Here is a 21947-nt window from a genome sequence, read left to right on the forward strand (position 1 = left end):
CGGTAGTGACATATAGTAGTCGCTTACCAGTGGGCCTAGAAACTTAAATCTTATGTTATATCGACTTATACCTGCATGAAATCGATAGGAAAATTATTTATTTTCTCAGAAATGGCAAGTATTATAATCGTTATATCTTTAATCTGCTGAAAGACTAGACGAAACTAAGGCATTGATGAAACCTGACTTGGTACTTGCCATTTGCATTATTAGTCACTTCACAAATCTCAAACGACAACATCGGAAGTCCATTAGTCATGTGATATCAACAAACTTCATTTTAATGTTGTTGTAGAGAAATTCAATTACATTAAATGAAAGTCAGATACTTTTTGTAAAAACCAGCAATCTGGCCAGTCTGATTTATCAAGCAGAGAGCACACATCAATGTGGTAGTCACGTGATACAACAAAACTCAAGAAGTTGTTCTTGGAATATATAAATATGGAAAATTTTGTGACTTTTCATGGTCGGGAAAAAATTATCATTTCTCCAGGCTTTTTCCCCGACTTCCCGGTAGCATTGGAACCCTGTCTACTGGAATCAGTGCATGACAACTTACAGTGTGGCCAGACTTTGTCCAGACTTGGGGTCCCATAACTTGATTGGTTGCTGGTTGTCCTTACTTCCAGAGGCAATAAGAGACTTTTGTGGGTGCCAGTCTACACATTTCACATCTGCTCCATGTCCTGAAATATAACAACTGGATTAGTTTTCTTGATAAAACTACATCATAGCTCTGTTTCAACATAACATTACATTTGAAAAGTAATTGCTGTATAACTCCCACACTATCTCAACTTGTTTGTCCAATGTGTCTGATTGACAAGATGAAATTAATGGTTGCTAATGAAGCAAGTCAGACATTTGATATAAAGTACCCATAATTATTCCATGGAATTATGAATCCTTTCATGCATTATGTAACATGATTGGTCATTCAGATCCATCACTGAGTGCCAATAACAAAGACTCAATGTGGAAAAGTGACAGTACTGCTTAAATTTATCAAAACCAATGAAATTCTCCAATTCCAGTAGTTGTTGTTGTTGTTGTTGTGGGGTTTAACGCCATTTTTCAGCACATGATAGGCTATACATGGCGGCCAGTATTAATGGTGGAAGAAGAACACAGGGAAAACCCTCCAATAATTGAATAAAAAACAAATGCTAAAACATTCTTATTCGAAAACATGATAAAAAGTTTGTGAAATCAGTTTCTTAATTACTGACACATGTATTATTTCAACACTGCTTCATAGTTCGTATATCTTCTGCTGTTCACTGCAGTAGTGTGGTGACATCATCAAGGTGATTCAGAAAGCAGATTTCTGGAAATATATTTTTTTAATAATTTCAACACCCTACAATCCAAAAGTTCAAGGCAATTTAGGCATGAAAAAAGCCCATCTCTTAATTTCAAGACTTCTAAACAATCTTGCATATGAATGACTGCGCCGGGTTCTTTACTTCCATGAAGTTCAGACCAAGTGGACTACATGTTAGTGCATACAAGACCTTAAAACAGCACACAAAATCTAGACCCAAATTAGAACCAAAGGAAAATATATAACCAACTAAGCTGACTTTATCATCACACATAAAAAAAACTTACAATCAAAATCAGCCAAACGTTTCTGTAAGCAAGTGCTGTGTATTTTTGAGGATTTCTGTATGTGTTGTGATGAAAAAGCATATCTTTTTTAATTCGTAAGAAAACTAATATTGAAGGCTATGATTCTAAACTAAATCAGTATGAAAAAGGAAACATTTTTTTTCACAAACAATTTTGAAAAAGGAAAAAGGGAATAATTAATAGCTAGTACTACAAATGAAGCAACAGCATATCCAGGGGAAAAAAAACCATTTCTGAGTATATAAATTCATGAAATATATCAATGTTTTCTTAATACTTATCATAAATAGCACCCTTTAATGTTACACTATATCAATATCCAGCAGCTAAATTAATTATTCAGGAACAAGCACCTGGCTAGGGCCAAAACATCCCGAAACCCCAATAAATAGTCTGGTAATCACTTTGAAAGAGATATTTCCAGAGTCCTTATTTGAAGAAAAGTCTTGCATTTAATTAGATATGTGTTAATGGATACACTACCACCCGCTGAAGCCTAATATGCATGAAAAACAGACCTCAATGTCAGTGAAGTATGAACTATAGGTCAATGTGACCTACTTTGGTAGTATAGTATTCTCCTCACCAAGATGTATCCACATGCAAAGTTGATTGACTCTGCAGCTATAAATGACAAATTGACCTAAATGAAAAAAAAACTAACAAGCCACTGGGGTATGAAATATTTATCACAGTAACCTTATAATGGTAGGATGGCATCATACTCACTCACAAATACACAAAGCTGCATGCCTGTGACCAACAATACTGAAAAATTAACCTAAATGGACAAATGTAAGTCATTAAAGCAGGAAATTTAGGTCACAGTACTTTAAAAAAAATGGTGCTGTACTTAAGAAATCACATTAGCACACAAAGCTGAATGACTTGGGTCTAACACTGCCTGAGAAAACTGATCTAAATGCAAAATCAAAAGTCACTGAAATGTGAAATTTAGCACAGTGGCCAGCTTTTGATGGAATGATGTTGTACTCACCATAATGCACACACACACACACACTATATATATATATATATATATATATATATATATATATATATATATATATATATATATATATATATATATATATATATATATATCGAGAGAGAGAGAGAGCTGTATGCCTATGGGACCCACCTTGCTAGTGAAACTGACCAGAATACATAACTTACCAAAATTTATTAAATGTGAAATAAAGGTCACAGTGATCTACTTTTGGAAGAATGGTGTTGTACTCACCAAGAAGCAACTACAAAGTTACATGATTATGGTCGCACACTAAGAAACTGAGCTATACATGAAATGTTTACCATGGTGTGACAGACAGATATATATATAAAGATGAATGGACGCATAAAGTTAACACTTTATGCAATTGAATATTCATGGCACAGCATAAAAGAAGCAAACTCTCTGAACTTGTGTTGTCTACCCACTATGGTGAGGTTACAGTAGTTAACAATAATGAAATCTATGACCTTTAAGACAGAGATGTAAAGCTACAGGGCAAACATGAAGTAACCGAGTTTCATTGCCCTATCTTAAAGGGTATTAAAGGAAAGGTAAAAATGTATCACCGACTTTGAAGATAGAAGCCTTGCCTGTGATATACAAGACACAATCGGAGAAGTATGTGTGTACCAGGGTTCATCACTGCATCTCAAACAGTGTCTATGACAACACAAAGAAATCTAAAAATACTGACTTGTGACCTTGACATTGTGGATAAGGCCCCAAACATGTCTTCTAGTGATAATATTTAAGTATACCAAGCTTCATTCATTTACCTTAAAGAGCACTTAAATAGGAAAGGGCAAATTGGACTGAAACATTAAATACTTACCTGTGAGCATGACCTGAAGGTAAGACTCCCAATGTGGAACATAACACAACTTTACTGATGATGTAAAGTTATGTAAAGTTTTATCACTTCATTTCAGGCTCTAAAATTATAAGTTTGAAAGGAAAGTATAAGGGGGAAAATTTGACAAATTACAATATGACATTAACATGACCTCCAATGTGTAGTGCAAAACACCTGTTAATGATGATATATATGTACATCAAAGTTGCATCCCTTAATCTCAAACAACCATACAGTAATAGTTTGGAAAGAAAGTGATGGAAAGCTTAAAACATTGAGCTTTCAACTTGACTCAAAAGACATGAACTCAAGGATGTTCACAAAATGTCTTTACATGAGGACATACAAGTACACCAAGTCACATCCTTTAAAATCAAAAGACTTGAAAATGATAGAGTAAATGTGAAAGATATAAAGTTAAAATACTGAGTCATAAGTTGGCCTTCATGATAGAACCCAAATATGGTACCTGACATCTAATGATGAAGTACACCAAGTTACACATCTTAATCTCAAATGCTTAATGTTACATAGCCAAAAGTAATGAAAAATTTAAACACTGAGCTGTGACTATGGCCACGAAGTTTGTAAGTATACAAGTTTCATTTATCAATATCACTAAAGCTGTACAAAAGAAGAGTGTGATGGAATACATAAAAACTGAAACATGACCTTGACATGGAATACATAAAAACTGAGGCGTGACCTTGACATTGAGGACAGCATTCCCAATATGGTAAGTAACATACCTAGTGATGACACATAAGTATTCTAAGTTTCATCCCTTAACCCCAAATGGCTTTAAAGTTAAAGAGGAAGGAAAAGTGATGAAAACAACAAATATTGAGCACTGACCTTGACCTTGAAGACAGGACCTCCCAATATAATACCTTCAAGTGATGATGTGTAAGTAAGCCTCCATCCTTAATCATAAATAGCTTTAAACCAAAAGTAACTTTTTAGACGAGTCCAAGGCAATCAGATTATTTTCAAGATGCAGGCATTGTCTGTTATTCATTGGTCATACCCAACCAATTTAAAACAAATAAATTTGAGAAACATTTACCTCTCCAAGAGCTTATTCATCGTTCACTACCAGTCTGAGCTAAATTTAGCTAATTATGAGCTAATCTGTGTAAGGAAGACACATAGGCACAGAAACATTTTAGCTGCCAGACAGACCAGTTTCCTTGTGCAAAAGACATCTCCATTTGAGCATGTACTCAACTCAAATTTCTTCTCATGCATGAAACTGTCAGTATATCAAATTTAAATGTTTCCCAATTTCAGCATACAATATGTCTGACATGCTGTAACAGTTTAATTTAATCAAATTTCTCTAACATACTTGAGCAGTGGCAGAGGCTGAACATTTTACCTGAGCATAAACTCAAAAGATCACATTTATACATTTCACAAAAAAGTTCCTAGACAAAAAGACTGAATATGTATTCAAAAGAATTCCAATGGTAAAAGCAACAGAAAGAGTCACATATATGATGTGAATTGTAAGTGTGTTAATGGACCAAAGCTGCCCCATCACAGTGTCTGAAAACTTACCTTAACACAAATCTTTGAATGTAAGGACAGATGGAGTGTGTGTGTAACAAGGCTGTTTGAGATTTTTGGGGTTTCAAGTAACTAAGTCTGTATTTATGTAAGACATATGTGTGGAAATTTATTTCATACAGCTACTGTATGCAGTTATCATCTTTGCATACGATCTAGCAAATTTATGAGTGCCTTGAAGGGTCTTACTCTTTAATGGCTGAAAAGAACTTCCGTTAACTAAGAAGTGACACTTTTTTGCTATGTTCATGATGGTTATTAAAACCATCTCTAGTATCCTTGCAAAACCACAAAGTATCAAATTTGGCTACCAAGCTATTTTCTCATGTTCAAGTTAACAAGTTAACAAGATACCTGTAACTGTGGTACAAATTTCATTATCATGACCTTTGACCTTGAACCTAATACTCATAGCCAGAAGATCATTGAACCTGTCTCAGACAATATCAAGATATAACCACAAAAGTTAATTTAAATCTATAGGTAATATTTTCGGGGGGGGGGGGGAAATGAATTATCTTGGTGGTATTTCCATGTATTCTTCACTAAATAAATTTATTAAAATCCATTCAATGATTTGTTTGTGTTGTTTTTAAAAGTCAGTACAGCTAAAAACCTAAGTCAAGAACTTTGACCGTAATATCAGTGTCACAGCGCTGACTATCAATTCTTCATTGAAATTCAACTCAATACAAAGTCTGATCAAAGTCACAAGCATGTGTACAAGCCTTTGTGTTTCCAAGATCAATGGGGTACAAAAATGCCAGCAATGATCCCAAGGTCATTTAAGTCTGGTTTTCAAAACACAGGGTAAATATGCTGGTGGTCAGATATGCATTAAGAACAACTTATATATTGCAAGAAATGTTTTAAAGAGAACCATATGTCAATGCCACCATTCATGCAAGAATTGTGTGCGTGTGATTAGGATTTTGAACGTAGCTTAACAATTTTTCAGTCATATTGCTACGATGTCTGCAGTGTGGCAATTTATAGTGATGTCTAGCACTGGTGCATCATGCTGCAGACATGTAGCATGATGTCCCACCCAGTCACATTATCCTGACACCAGGCCAACCAGTCCTAACACTAACCTCTTAATGCTGAGCGCCTAGTGAGGCAGCTGTTAGTACCATTTTTGTAAGTCTTTGGTATGACTCGACCGGGGATCGAACCCACGACCTCCCACTTCCAAGAATGCAAGAATTTACAAGATTTTCAAGATGGCTATGAGGCATGCTGGAGGTCATATCGCTATGATGTCTGCAATGTGGCAGTTTATAGTGATGTCTAGTACTGGGGAATAAGGCCGCAGACATGTAGCATGATGTCCCACCCAGTCACATTATCTTGACACCAGGCCGACCAATCCTAACACTAACCTCTTAATGCTGAGCATCTAGCGAGGCAGCTGTTAGTACCATTTTTGTAAATCTTTGGTATGACTCGACCGGGGATTGAACCCACGACCTCCTGCTTCCAAGAATGCAAGAATTGACAAGATTTTCAAGATGGCTATGGGGCATGCTGGAGGTCAGTGCCACCATTCATGCAAGAATTGACAAGATTTTCAAGATGTCTATGGGGCATGCTGGAGGTAAGTGCCACCATTCATGCAAGAATTGACAAGATTTTCAAGATGGCTATGGGGCATGCTGGAGGTCAGTGCCACCATTCATGCAAGAATTGACAAGATTTTCAAGATGTCTATGGGGCATGCATGGGGTCAGATGATCATTACTTTCATTCAGTGCAACTCCGATGGTAGTATGACTTTCCATTCAGGAAAAAGCACCCATATAGAAATTTTTAAGATGACATTCAAGGCAGCCATTTTTGATGCTGTACCAGCGTTATTTTTGCAAAGGAAAAGCTTTATTATATTGTAAGACAGACAAAAAAACAACCCATCTATCCAAATTCTTTTTCCAGAAATTCAATATAAAACAATGTTTTTTTATTCTTTTTAACTGCTGAGTGTTGAAACCATATGTTATTCTTGAGCAAGATTTTCAAATTAACTGCTGTAACAGCAATATGGGATTAAGATTGCCACCATATTCATTTAAGACAAACTAGACACCATAAAAAGACTTTTAGGTGAAAATGCCTTGCTGATGAAGACATCAATTATGGAGAATAATTGACAAGACTTTCAATATGTTCATTGTTGCAGTCATGCCTCAGGCTTACTTGATTAGTGCCATTTTCATTTAGGATGAACTATAAATCATGAATATTATGATAAAACCCCATGTTGCTACGACTTTCCGTAACATGCCACAGTGGTCATACTGAATGTCAGATCAGCACTGTTTTCATTCAGACCAACTAGACATCACAATTTTTTTAAAGTTAAAACTCAGTGCTGATATGACAATCCATTCAGGAGAAGTAGCAATTTAGATTTGCAAAACAGCCACTGTGGTGGGCATATTGGATGTCCAAGTGAAACAATTTTCATCTAGGACAAACCAAATATTATCATAAGTCTTCTGGTTCAAACACCATTTTGATACGACTTTCCATTCAGGATGAATAGCAACAGCAAGATTTCCGACATGGCTACTGTGGTGCCCATATTAAATGTCACATCAGCACCATTTTTATTTAGGACCAACTAAACAGCACAAGAAGTCTTCTAGTGAAAACCCCATTTGATAAGACTATCCATTCAGGCATAGTGATAACAAACCTTTCAAGATGGCCAACGTAGTGGCCATATTGAATGTACGAGCAGCACCATTTTCATTTAGAATCAAATAGACAGTGGGATGAATGTGTGCAGACATGTGATAGGTAATTATACCAGTATGGCCAGACATGTGATAGGTAATTATACCAATATGGCCAGACATGTGATAGGTAATTATGCCTGTGTGGCCAGACATGTGATAGGTAATTATACCGGTATGGCCAGACATGTGATAGGTAATTAGGCCAGTATGGCCATCCATTCTGAAGATGAAGCCTTTTCAAGATTTGTCAAATTTTGGGAGGTCATGTTGTCATCATTTGGGGTCAGTAGTATAAGAGAGAATTGAAAATCATGTTTCAATATGATCACCACTTAAAGAGAGCTACTTGTAAAATTTCAAAATTTCCATCACAGCCATTATCTTGAAAGATGTTATCAGCATCATTGTTATTTAGGACTGACTACTTAAGTCTTTTAGTAAAAGCCTCATGTCTCGACAACTATCAATTTAGGGGTAGTACCGTTTTAACATGATTTTCAAGATGTGTATCATAGCAGCCATATTGAATGTCAGATCAGCACCTTTTTCAACTACAGCCAGCCAAATTGGAGAAAGAGTAAAAACAAGATTTTCAAGATGGCCACCATGCTTACCATACTATGTGTTGGTTGGATCATCATTTTCATTCAGTACCAACCAGACATAGGTGAAAACTAAATTAAGCTCTGGTTATCTGTTTAGAAGGAGTAGCAACAAAAAAAAACATCAGCAGTGTTCGAGGTGTGATTGATGCCATTTTCATTTAATACCATGTAGACTTCACAATTCTCATGAAAATCCTATGCAGAATGGACCATTCATTCAGGAGGATAAGTACGAATAACAATTTTAAGATGGCTACTATTGCAGCCAAAATCAGCATTACTTCATTTAGGGCCAATAGACGTGATAATAAGTCTTTCGGTGACAACCTCCATGCTGATATATCAGTCCAATCAGGAGAAGCAGCAATAACAGAATTATTAAAATGGCCACCAAGGTACCAGTACCAAAAGCTTGAAAGGCACCATTTTCATTCTTGGCCAACAAGGCACAGCAAGATGCTCTAGTTTGTATGCACATAAACTATAGCTATATATCCCTGCTATATCCAGAAGCACAAGAAAACAGAGAGAACATGGAAGTCTGAGGAAACAGTTGAACATTGCAGAAACTTTATGCACAATATTGTAAATTATCAGACTATGGAATGTTGATCCATATGATCAGTCTTATGACTTTATTTTAATTACTAAATTTATTTTGTCTCCAATTTCATATTAACCATGTTTTTGAATGGTAAGGTATATATTTCAAGACTTGCAAATTATATTGTATGGCTTCTCTCATACACATCCATGGAATGGGTTTAAATTTCATGCCTTTGTACAAGTCTGCATTTTTCTTCTTCAGATTGTTTTCTTCTTAACTTACCTATAGAAAGTGGTAAGGCATATGCTTCACATTTCTGTGAATCTGGTTTTGATCCCTCTATCCAGCTCATGCAACATTATATGGTAGACCATCCAGACTTGATGATCTTCCTTGTATTGTTTTTCTCACCTTGTAAAACACTCACCAATGATATCTGCTGTGGAATATGCTCGATACATATCGTGGGATTCTTTCAAATCAATGTTGTAACAGCAAGTTCTTTATTGGTACAAAGTATCCACAGAATCTTAAGTAGTGTGATCTAAGCTTAATTTTTATTCTGTTTACATTGGTCTTTTGTAAAACACTCACCAATGATATCTGCTGTGAAATATGCTCGATACATATTGTGTGATCCTTTCAAATCAATGTTGTAACAGCAAGTTCTTTATTGGTACAAAGTATCCACAGGATCTTAAGTAGTGTGATCTAAGTTTAATTTTTATTCTGTTTACATTGGTCTTTTGAGAAATTTGTTAGTTATTAGGAGTTGGTACATGACTAACTCTCACCTCATTTTATGTTCCGCATCTAAAGGCATGCCATTATCTCAGATAAAACACTCGCTTTGCAATTTGAGATTATAGTTCCATTCTTTTTAGTTATAGATGCAAAGGTACTAGTTACATATCCATGGTAAACTGGTTCATTATCATAAACTCTGCTTTCTTTACTTTGATGACTGAATGCAGTAATTAAAACAGTAGTCGTCCAAGACAATTAAACTGCCTGCACATTTGCATTTGTCAGATTCAGGGAATAATTCACACAAATTTGTGGTGAACTATTTTACCTTAAGGAGGTCACACTAATGCAAGAAACATCCTAACCAAAAGGCATACAGATACTATGCCTGCTGCAAGAGAATTATTGGAAAGACAGAACTATAATGTGGATGTTAGTGTAGGACGTGTAGGTCCCCGTAACCAATTTTCACCTGCAGTGGTTTAGAATGATATAACAAAAACCCCAACCAAGTTTTATGAACACATTGTCACTGGAGTTTACCTGTAAACATTCATTAATATACTGTAATGCAACAAATAGGTTACTGTGACATAAAATTTCCTAAGCTGGTTCAGAATGATGCAAGAAACACCACTGTCAAGTTCCATGAACGTCATATGCCTACAGTTGAAGGTTTGCCTGGGAGACAAAACTTCAGGGCTTGCATTGCACTTTAATAACAAATGAATCTGTGTAAAACAAGTAGGTCTCTGTGACCTAATTTCTCTTAATGTGGTTCAAAATGGTGCAAGGAACAACTTACATTACAAGACCAAATGCATAAAGCTGCAAGCAGTGGTAGCAAACAAAACTTTTTGACAATTAACTTAACTGCCGACACTGCCAACAATAAGATAGCAAAACAGTTCAAGAAATTATACTTCTTGCTTGAGTGGTCAGAGGAATTTCAAAGGTCATATTTCCACATTTACAGACTAAAAAGTGAAACCCATCTCTCAATGATGTTGCGACTTCTGGGCATAAAGACAAGAGACTCACGTGGGCCTCATGTCTAACGTCCATCTAAAACTGAATGCAACAGTGGCCGGCCAAGAACTCAAAGCACGATGCTTGAAGTATCTTTAAAGGTTTTACTATTTTTTTTTGGTAACATCCGTCTTATACGATATCAGACTGCCATCATTTTCATAAAGCTGTACAGATGTTTTAAAGCATAAATTACTTAAAGGGTTTTAATATTTAGCAACTGTAGCCATATTTAATGGTGGACCAGAGTCAACTGTATAACCATAAAAGGCAACTGCAAAAAATGGATTCTGAATAGTTTGGTCTAATTATTTTAAGCTGTTTTTTTAAAAGTTGTTTAAATGTTTTCGTTTATTTTCATAAGTGACCATACTTGATTGTAGACTTGCATCGCCTGTACCTACCTGCAAGGCCTTCAATCAAAAAATTATGTTTTGTACTCGTTCTAGTGCTTTCTAACCATTTAAAGTTTTTTCTTCTATTTTTAGAAATACCAGCAATATTTGGCCGATTATCGGTTGTACAAACATGAAAAGCTTTAATGATATAACGCTTTCCTTAACAGAATTCTGTGCAGAGGTTTCATTTTTTAATAATACTGAAAATGTCATCTAAGACATTTCTTAGTTTAGTAAAGCAGCCATATTCAAAGACTGCAAGGCATAATTTGTACAATCTTAAAAGGTCTTCATGCCAAGATGTTTGCTATCAAACTTGGTCAAACATGATCTTTGGCTTTGGAGAAGTCATATTAAGTTTTTACTAATCTTCACAATAGTAGCCATATTAATGATGACAGGTTAGGACCTTTGGTACAGTCTTGAAAGCCACACATGCCATAATGCTTTCTGTTCAAATTGGTCAAATTCTGTTTAGCACCCTTTAACATTTGGGGGGATTTAGTACCAATTTTACAGACCTTTATTACAGGATAGTCAAATTTGGCCAAATTAATTCAGTAGGTCTTCTGAAAATTGTTAAATTTTCTGCTAACAATGGGCATTTTTGATGGCCAATTGACATCATTCATACACACGAGAGACAGTCATGCATATTCTTTTCTGAAGTTAGACAGGTCAATTAAAGTTTCTTTTTCTAATCTGAGATAACCAGTATACCCTCTTCTGCCAAATTTGGTTCAATATGGTGAAGTGGTTTTAGGAATTTTAAATAACAAATGACCATGATGCACATAATCCTAATTTTCACAGACTGGATAGTACACTTGTAATGTACTCACTGCACTTCTAAAGCCACTATGTTTAATCCAGAAAAATATTATGTTTCTCTGAATTTTTCAAATACCTCCACCTCAAAGACTGTCGAGTATAATCTGTGTGATCAAGTACTCGTTATTTCTTGACATTCACTAAAGGTGGCTTTTGGGAATTCTTAAAATGGAATTATCTTCAAATCAAGTGCACATCAACCAAGTATCATGATGCAGAATGTGAAATTCATTTGAAACTAATAGCCTACCTCGGAGAATTTTCTCTTCAAGACATCTCAAAAAGTCCCAAACTCTAATGGTTCCATCGTCTGAACATGTTGCAAACTTAGCGTCAGTGGGACAAAAACTGTCAGGGAAAAAACAGAACAAACAAATGTGCAAGATTAAATGCATTTATTCCAAAGTGGGAATAAATTATGTGAATGCAATTATTAAAATATACAGAATTTAACCTGTTGTGAACATTTCCACATTTAACAAAATGTAAACAGCCTTGAATTTTAAAACAGAAATTGATCATTCACACTAGACACAACTTGGCACGCCATGGTACAATATCTTCTGGTCGATTTGGCTTCTGTTAAAGAACTGTCATGCTTATATAGTATCATGATGTGGAAATCAAACGCAGGCTGATGAGCATCACATCCATTTTATATAGATTAAAAACAAAAGTTGGAACTATCTGCACTTGAATGAGACTTTGCAGTCATGGAAATATGATCCTGAAGATATCAATTTAAGTGAATCATTTTTTAAGACTGGTTGCCTTAAATAGACTTTTATAGTATATATTCTTACTAAGACTTTTAGTAAGATGATATACTTATTAAACCTACTCTAAGACTGTGTGTGTGATTTGGATTTTTTAAATAGCTTTAAAACTTTTTCAGTCATATCACTACGATGTCTGCAGTGTGGCAGTTTATAGTGATGTATAGCACTGGGGCATCTTGCCACAGACATGTTGCATCATGTCCCACCCAGTCACATTATCCTGACACCAGGCCGACCAATCTTAACACTAACCTCTTAAAGCTGAACACCTAGCGAGGCAGCTGTTAGTACCATTTTTATAAGTCTTTGGTATGACTTGGCCGGGGTTTGAACTCAAGACCTCCTGCATCCGAGGCGTACGCTCTAACCACTAGGCCACCAGAGAAGTCTCTACCATAAGACTGATACCATTACTATGACTACTGTAAAGCTTTTCAAAGACCTGTATCGTAGCATTTTCTTATCCTAAAGACAAGGATTTAGTTTTGTTAAAAATATTTCCTTAAAAACCATAATATTCTATAATTTAAAATTGTGTCCCAATTTATCTTAATGTATGGATCAAAACTGAAGACTACTGAATGAAAGGTCTTGGTGATCTCAACATATGTCAAGAGGTGCTGACTTGAACTAATCTAGCACTGCCAAAACCCCTATTTTATCTTAAAGTTCATCATAAACTTGCCGTTTTGATGCCATAATCTCTTGGTTTCTTTATATCCCTAAGTGCAAGTCAGCATAAAATTTTTATCAAGGAACTTGCTCTAGTACAAAAGCTGTTCTGTAAAACCCATTCATCTTTGAGCCACAATGACCATGACCTCTGACCCCAGATATAATTGGCCTCTTCTGTACCTTACCAGCAATCCCTCAATAACCTTTGCTCAATGTGCTGGCCTAGAACTAAAGCTATTATGCAACATCAATTTCCCTTCAGTTCATGACCTTGACAATAACCTTTTGACCCCAAATAAAACTATCATCCACAACCTCTTCTCAACATGCATGGTCTTAAAATAAAACTTTTATGCAACAGCAATTTTTTTTTCAGTTCATGACCTTGACCATAAACTTTTGACCCCAAATAAAACTATCAACCACAAACTTCGGTGAAGGTACATGGTTCCTAACTGAAATGTGTGTGCAGAAACTTCTTCATTCAGTCATTGCGATCTCTGACCTCCACATCATTAGGTTTCATCCTTAGCCTAAATTCAAGCAATTCACAAAGTTCGTTCCAGATCTGTGATGTAGAATTTAAAGTTATTGGGAGAAATGACTGTTTTCTTCGTAGTCACAATAACCCTGGCCTTTAAACTTTAAGCAAAAAATCAATAGACTTCTTCCTAGGCCACGTGCAAGCAATACATAAAGTTTGGTCCTGGTCTGTTAGTAAAACTAATACTATTGTGAGGAAGCCACATCATTTCTTTCAGCCACATTTTGGTCCAAGTTTGTGAGTAGAACTAATATTATTGGGTGGAAACCATGTCATTTTTTTTCTTCAGCCACAGCGATCATAAATTCTGACATTTTCAATGTTTTGTAATATCTGGTGGCAGAAAACTCATCATTGTGAAGAAACAAACTATGAAACATACAGCTGGTATGATGGATGTCATGAGACAATAGCAGGTGTAAAGAAAAGTAAAACTCTTCCGACTTTGCCTGCCACCTATACTGTTTTGATTCATAGTGATATAGACTTTGACCTCTGGATGACTAATCAACATGCTTCTTTTCAACATTAAAGGCATCCCACCTATTATGTTTTGTGGAGGTAAGTGCATATAAAAAAAGTCAACACAGCTCTCCATTGTTAAAATGCCCTTCATCATAATGTAATTCTAGATAAAAAGACAGCCATGCCATAGCAAATGTTATAGTAGTAAGGCAGGTAACTTGACCTTAAAAGTGACCATTGTATCTGGAGAGTTTCCAGTTCTCTAGCTGAATTTGCTGGAATCTGACAATTTTTTAAAACCATGTTTCTATTTGAAGTAACCTCAAATGCACTGGACACTGTAGCGAAATCTTTCATGCGAATGTGAGAGCTGTTCAGGCTAGCATATTACCAATAAAATCTGGTCTTATATGTTCAGGAAGTGTTGGAGAAATAAATATTTAATCTTTATTACCACTCATTCCATGTATGATGAAAATCCATGAATGGGTTTAGAAAATAAAAGAAAATGAAAACAAGTCTTAAACTGCACATTTGCCCACCCTGTGTTTATACTCCTGTAAATCTAGGACTGGAAATAATGTGCTCAAATCATGTTTTCCTTTTCAGTTACAGTAACCATGACCGAAACTTGTATGCTTCTTCTTTATCCCAACTGCAAGCCATACACAAAATATAGTCCAGGTCTGTGATGTATTACTGTTATTGTAATCAACCAATTTTCTTTCAATCAAGTGACTTTGACCTTTTAACCCCAGCATCAAGTCTTCTTCCTTACCACAAGTGCAAGCCATTCACAAAGTACTGATGAGGTCTATGTAGAAGTGATATTCTTTTGTGGAGACCAATTTTTTTTTTGTCAGTCACAGTAACCTTGACTTTTGGAACTAACATCGATAAGGTTTTGTTTTTCCTTACTCCAAGTACGAGCTACCCAAAAAACCTTGGCAAACTGTACATGATGGAGAACTATTGTGCTAAAAGAATTTTTCTTCTTTCAGCGAGTCCGACCCTGACCCTATAACCCCCAAATTGAGAGCACAGAAACATTCCAACCAAGTATTATTAAAACTAAGTCAAATGTTCTGGAAAAGAAGTTAAAAACTGGTTTTCAATGTGGTTGCTATGGAAGCCACACCACTGCTAGGGAAGCCACTCTCTTAACAGTTTTGGGAACATTCATAACAATTTTTTTTTTATCCAAATGGGCCCAGAGGATCTTGAGATGTTAAAACAATGAATGTCAACTAATGGATAGATGAATAATGGTTGCAGCATCATGTCTAATGTATATACAGGTTTTTACCAGGTGACCTAAAAATATGAAAAATCAGTGTTATTTCCAGTTTTCATCCGATTAAAATTCATCTAGGCACTTCATTTAGGTTGAGCATAACCAAATCTTGCTATTACAATCTGCACTGGTCTCTATTCAGCCAATACTACAGCAGTATGGGCTGTCATTTCGGGATGGCAAATATGATCTTTTTAAAGAGTAAAGTTATGTTACATTTTATACAGGAACCTACAGATATTTTGCAGAATTAAAGTATTTCAGCAAGTTATTCCTGTGTAGCTATGGTTTCCAAAGTGATGTATAAAAGTGACTGTATGGTTGTTTGAGTGACACTGTGCTGAATCTGCATTTCATTTGGGAACTGCTATAGCTATAGCACAGTTTGAGAAATCAGTCTCCATTGAAAGCAAACACATGACAGCTAATTTGGTCAGTTGTTTAGCATTGCTGCAATACACTGGCATCTATATAAATGAGTGGAGTTTTTCAATCTTAAAATTCTAAACAGATCTCGTACAATACAAGACGTAAAAGTAATTATCACTTGTGTCTTTCAAAGCTTAAAAGTATTTTAATACATAAAAATAGTGATGGCAGAAGAAAAGTGATGGAAAATATGTTTTCCAAGTGGAATATTGACTGTACAGGGTTTACTCTGTTCTAAGCATAGACTCGATTAGGAATTAATATTGACTGGTATAGGGTTTACTCTGTTCTAAGCATAGACTCGATTAGGAATTAATATTGACTGGTATAGGATTTACTCTGTTCTAAGCATTGACTCAATTAGGAATTAATATTGACTGGTATTTATAAAAACCATTGCCTCATTCCTATGTAATGATCATGAAATATAGACTTGTCAAAAACAGACATGTAGATTCAAAGAAAACCTCACTATTCTGAAGAATAATATTATTTCCAGGGAATTAACCCACTATAAACTCATTAACTATTAAGTAAAACTATGTATACTTATGAGCATGAAAGATGTTACTGCTCTTTTGGACTGGCTTTTTCTGTATTTGTGACCCCCCCCCCCTTTAAAACGCTTCACATATTCATCCATGAGTTTTCATATAATATGGCTGCTTGATATATAATGTAATCAGCTGTTGTGGTCTGCAACTCCTGCCTCATAACAAGGGACCTTGGGTGGCTGAGTGTCAAGGGTGTAAGCTTTTACAGATCACTCATATTTCAACTATCCAAATGGGTTCGAATCTTGACTGGACCCCTATGGATATGTGAGAAAGCCTGCCAGTAGCTTTCAATCAGTAGGCGGGTCTTCCTGATGTTTTCTCATTCTCTTCCTCCACCAAACATACTGATCACCATGTATCATGAGTTACAAATGGTATTAAACCCCCAAAATCACGAAACCTTATAACAATGGAGAGCTGTATAATGATCCTATCATCAGTTTGCAATAGTAAGCAAGGAATAAAAATTTGACCCTTCCTTTATTAGATTATTCTGCTTGCATAAAATTCATCCATAAACCCATTCTATCACATACCAGTGATGTCATGTTGCATCGCTTTTGGGACGTGTACTGTCATGGGATTTTTTCTCTCTTTTTTGTCACAAAATCCTCAAAAGTTTTCTGAATAAAACTTAACCCAACTTTTAGTATTGTCATGTATTTGGCTTCTGATTAATATATTTGGCAGTGCCTTTATTAATTTAATGTATACAGTGGTATCATTCCTTAATGACTGACCGGACACAATCAGTTATTAAGAAATATGAAGACAAACCCCAGAATAATCTCATCAGAAACTTGTACCCGGGTCTGAACAGTCTTTGATATAATCGTATCTTAATAAAATGGATTTTATCTGTAGGTATTTGTCTCTTGTAATCCAAAGCTGGGGTTAATAATATCAAGGTATTTGCAACAGCAAGTTCTATTAAAGCATTGAAATACTGCACGGGGCATAAAGGGGAATTGTTGTTTATTTAAACATAAAAATGTTAAAGCTGCATTTCCTTACAAATATTTTTCATTGTGAGGAAAACAAAAACTTAAAAGGGTCAAATTAAAATTCTGATTCTCCACGTGAAATATTCTTGCACAAAAATTATAAATTGATAATACATGTCAACAAACTTTCCAGATATTTAACTCTAGTGAGATTACCAAAAACAGTGTTGTACAAGTTGACTTGGAGTCTGTAAAAATAAACGATAAGCCCAATAAAGATCTCACAGAAGTGCCATCTAAGTAAACTTGCAATGTGTTTATGTACACATTATCACAAAAACAATATAGTATAATGACACTTATGGGAAAGCAGGTTGTGTTATTTTTACTGTTAAGTTACAAAACAGTCACAAATTACTAGTGTTGATTAAGATTCAAGAGAGTTCAACTATCCATTTTAGTCACCACATTAATTAAGGTACAGGGATAAAATTCACAGTAACTATATGAAATTCATTATAATGATATATTTGTCTCCGTCATCTATCCCCCGAGAGCTCTAGTTTTATAAATGCATCTTTGTACAGTTTGATTACAATTTATCTACTGATTTTCACATTGAATTACAATGCATCTGCCCATTCCTCATTCTGATTACAATATATCTGTCCCTTCCTCAGTTTGATTAAAATTTAACCACCAATTTGCAAGTCTGATTACAATATATCTGTCTGTTCCTAAGTCTGATTACAATGTATCTTCCATGTTTCTCAGTTTGATTACAATGTATCTGCCCATTCCTCAGTCTGATTACAATGTATCTGCCTGTTCCTCAGTCTGATTACAATGTATCTTCCATGTTTCTCAGTTTAATTATAATGTATCTGCCTGTTCCTCAGTTTGATTACAAACTATCTGCCCATTCCTCAGTTTGATTACAATATATCTACCCATTCCCAAGTTTGATTACAATGTATCTGCCCATTCCTTGTTTGATTACAATGTATCTGTCTATTTCTCAGTCTGATTACAATGTATCTGCCCATTCCTCAGTCTGATTACAAAGTATCTGCCCATTCCCAAGTTTGATTACAATGTATCTGCCCATTCCTCAGTTTGATTACAATGTATCTGCCCATTTCTCAGTCTGATTACAATGTATCTGCCCATTCCTCAGTCTGATTACCAAGTATCTGCCCATTCCCAAGTTTGATTACAATGTATCTGCCCATTTCTCAGTTTGATTACAATGTATCTGCCTATTTCTCATTCTGATTACAATGTATCTGCCCATTCTTCAGTCTGATTACAATGTATCTGCCTGTCCCTCAATTTGATTACAATGTATCTGCCCATTCTGACAGCAATATACATGAATCAGTGCTGTCACAAAGATGAAACTTTTTATTTATAGATTGGGCAAATGCATGCAAAAACAAAGCAGAATTATATGTATGCTCTCTAAACTTTTGTTGCCTGAGAAACTGGCAATACCAAATCCATGCATTTTTTGTGTGAATTTACAACATTTTCTTTAATGAGCACCCTGTTGACCATAAGATATTTTTATCCAGGATGACCAATAACCTATCAAACATGAACAAAATATGTATGTTTCAGTGTATAATGTGAAGACTGCTCCGCCAGGTAATCACTTTCAAAATCATGAGAATACTTCAGTTAAGAAAAAAAAAAAAGAATTGCTATGTAACAAGGGTGCATGGTGATGGTATTATTTTTCATTATTTTAGTCCCTTGTGCACTTTTTCTTTTGGTGAGCATCTTCTGCATGTTAATTTGAATATCTGAACACATGGTATATCTATTTATCCATAGCCATTATATATTCCAGCAGTACTATTTCGAGACTTATTTTAGAATTGACATCCAAAACTGTGATCAATAATTAAATTGGAGACTGAAGCAACCTATTACTAACCAATTCACATCATCAAAGATCGACAAAACCTACTTCAAAAGGCTGTAATGAACATAAAAACTGAGCACAAAACTTGCACAAGTCCAAGAGGATATTGCCATGCAAATAAACTACTGGTAAATGCAAGTGGAATACTACACACACAAAAAGAGACCATTCAGGAAAATCTGGGTTGATTCTGGATGAAAGAATTATTGTTAGAAAAGTAACAAATCAAAATAGCTTTCTGTCAGAAGGAAATGCAGCTTAAACCCATCCAAAATGATGCCAATTAATTTGGTATGTACTTGCATCATGGTTTTCCAAGACAGTTACCCTGAATGATATGTCTTTTTAATCAGAGCAAAATGGACATCACCTCTAATGCACAAAAGACTCAAATCCACTACCTTTGCTTTTCAAAAACTTAATAATAAACAAAATATAATGGGCATTGCCTTTATTTCCTTACAGCACTACAGACACTGCCTTCATTTTATCACAGACATTGTTAAATGGCAATAGCTCCTATTTTTATCTGCCTATGTTTTAATAAAAAATTTCCATTGTTTCTCAGAATCACAGAACAAGAAATGGGAACAGCCTTTATTTCTGAATGGCACATTTGGTAATGCCTTTCTTCTATAAAACTGGATATAACCATGAATTGTCAAAGTTACAATAATGGAAGGAGCCTTCACCATCCAACATAATGATAGGAAATGCCTTTATTTGTCCACATGAAATTGCCATAGTATTCTAATGTGTAACAATGGACATAATAATCTGTCTACTGAACATTTTCTATTATAGCACAATGGGCATTGCCTTTATTTATTTCTGGCATAATTGTGGGCATTGCCTTTATTGCTCAACAGCATTCAAAAAAGAATTGCCCTTTATTTATCTATAGCATAATGGGCACTGCCTTTATTTTTTATGCCACAAAAAGCACTGACTATTAATTTCTTCTGAATTCAATGTCTTGACCATAAATTGTATATTCTTTCTTATTTCAATGAGAACACATTTGAAAAATGAAATAATTTTTAACATTAAATGTTATATCTATAAGCAACAGGTATACATAAACAGATCAATGTTAGATTTGTTACAACCCAAGCTTTTATAAATAAATAAGAATAAAATTTGCTGTATAACTTTACTGGTATCATGATTCCACAGTCACAGTAAAACTGTACTTTTTTATTTGAGGCACACAGGTTACTCATTAAAAAAATTCCCAACAGAAATCATCTTTCTTCAACAGTCACCTCATTAAACAATCACCTTTAATATCTAACCACTTACTGGTTTGTCCTTGAACCCTTTTCGATATTTATTCTACTGTCTGTAAACAGCCAAAACTAGTCTATCTCATGGCTGCCTGGTTAAGCTCCTTAGCGTATCACATAACCCAAGTTGTCTTTGAAAGAGAGTAAACCAACAATGAATGGAACAGTATCATGTCAAATATATTATGACAGTGCAAAAAGGTAAAGCTAATGACGAAGGTTCAAGCCCATGGCATAATTTAAATTCTGTACCCTCTGTTGTTATATTTCCACTGCAAGGTACCAAAGGCACCCTCAGAATGTAGTTTACCTGAAAGTGTTTACAATTTCTGCATCCGAGATGATGAATGCAATGTACCGTAAACATACCATGATGGTATAATTTGTCAAATAGAAGTATTTTCCAGATCAGGTGTCTTTTGCTATCTGCTAATGACCACAAAAGCAAAATAAGCTATCAAATCTTGTAAAAATCTGAAATTATTATAAACTCCCTGAATAAACACAGTCAACATGTATAACATAAACATAGCAGTTAAATATGACACATCATAAACTGATATCACGGCTTTCTTACTGCTGTTGCCATCAGCAAAAAGAGAGTCATGATGTATTTCCATCATGTCCTCTGCCCACCTGATGCAGCGAATGGCTTCCTTGTGGCCCTGGTACATTTTGACGTTGTTCATGTTTGACTGCCAGTACTTGATATATCCAATGTGATCTCCTGTAACCATCCACTGATCATTATGACTCCATACCATAGCCCGAACTGATGTGTCATGTGCCTGTAAACAGAAAGTAACCTCCCAATTAATGTAGAGGTCTAGCCATTTTTCACCCCAAAAAATTAAATAAATAAATAAATAAATAAATAAAAAGTAAATTTTAAGCAATACAAGGAAAATAAGAACTTTGCTGCATCAGATCTCTCACATGAACATTTAAAACAAACCTGTAATGTTGATGATATCGTTCCATAATAAAAGATAGTACCCATGGCTCGCAAAACATGAATCACAAACTTTCTGAATCTGTAACTAATACAAGAAAGTCTGATCATGGTTTATTTCCAATTCA

General features: G+C 35.1%; 1 protein-coding gene across 1 annotated transcript in view; it reads right to left on the minus strand.

Moving 5' to 3' along the window:
- The window catches only part of LOC149781517 (uncharacterized), a 98672-nt gene that overhangs the window by 41071 nt on the left and 35654 nt on the right, over positions 1 to 21947 (minus strand). The window contains exons 6-8 of the mRNA XM_089935599.1: positions 21504 to 21655; positions 12218 to 12315; positions 563 to 689 (exon numbers count right to left, since the gene is read on the minus strand). Of these exons, the coding sequence (XP_089791725.1) occupies positions 563 to 689; positions 12218 to 12315; positions 21504 to 21655 (377 nt within the window). The remainder of the gene's footprint in view (positions 1 to 562; positions 690 to 12217; positions 12316 to 21503; positions 21656 to 21947) is intronic.

The sequence above is a fragment of the Sinohyriopsis cumingii genome, chromosome 15 (genome assembly GCF_028554795.1).
Source record: "Sinohyriopsis cumingii isolate HCF-2022 chromosome 15, ASM2855479v2, whole genome shotgun sequence".
NCBI classification, from domain to species: Eukaryota; Metazoa; Mollusca; class Bivalvia; order Unionida; family Unionidae; genus Sinohyriopsis; species Sinohyriopsis cumingii.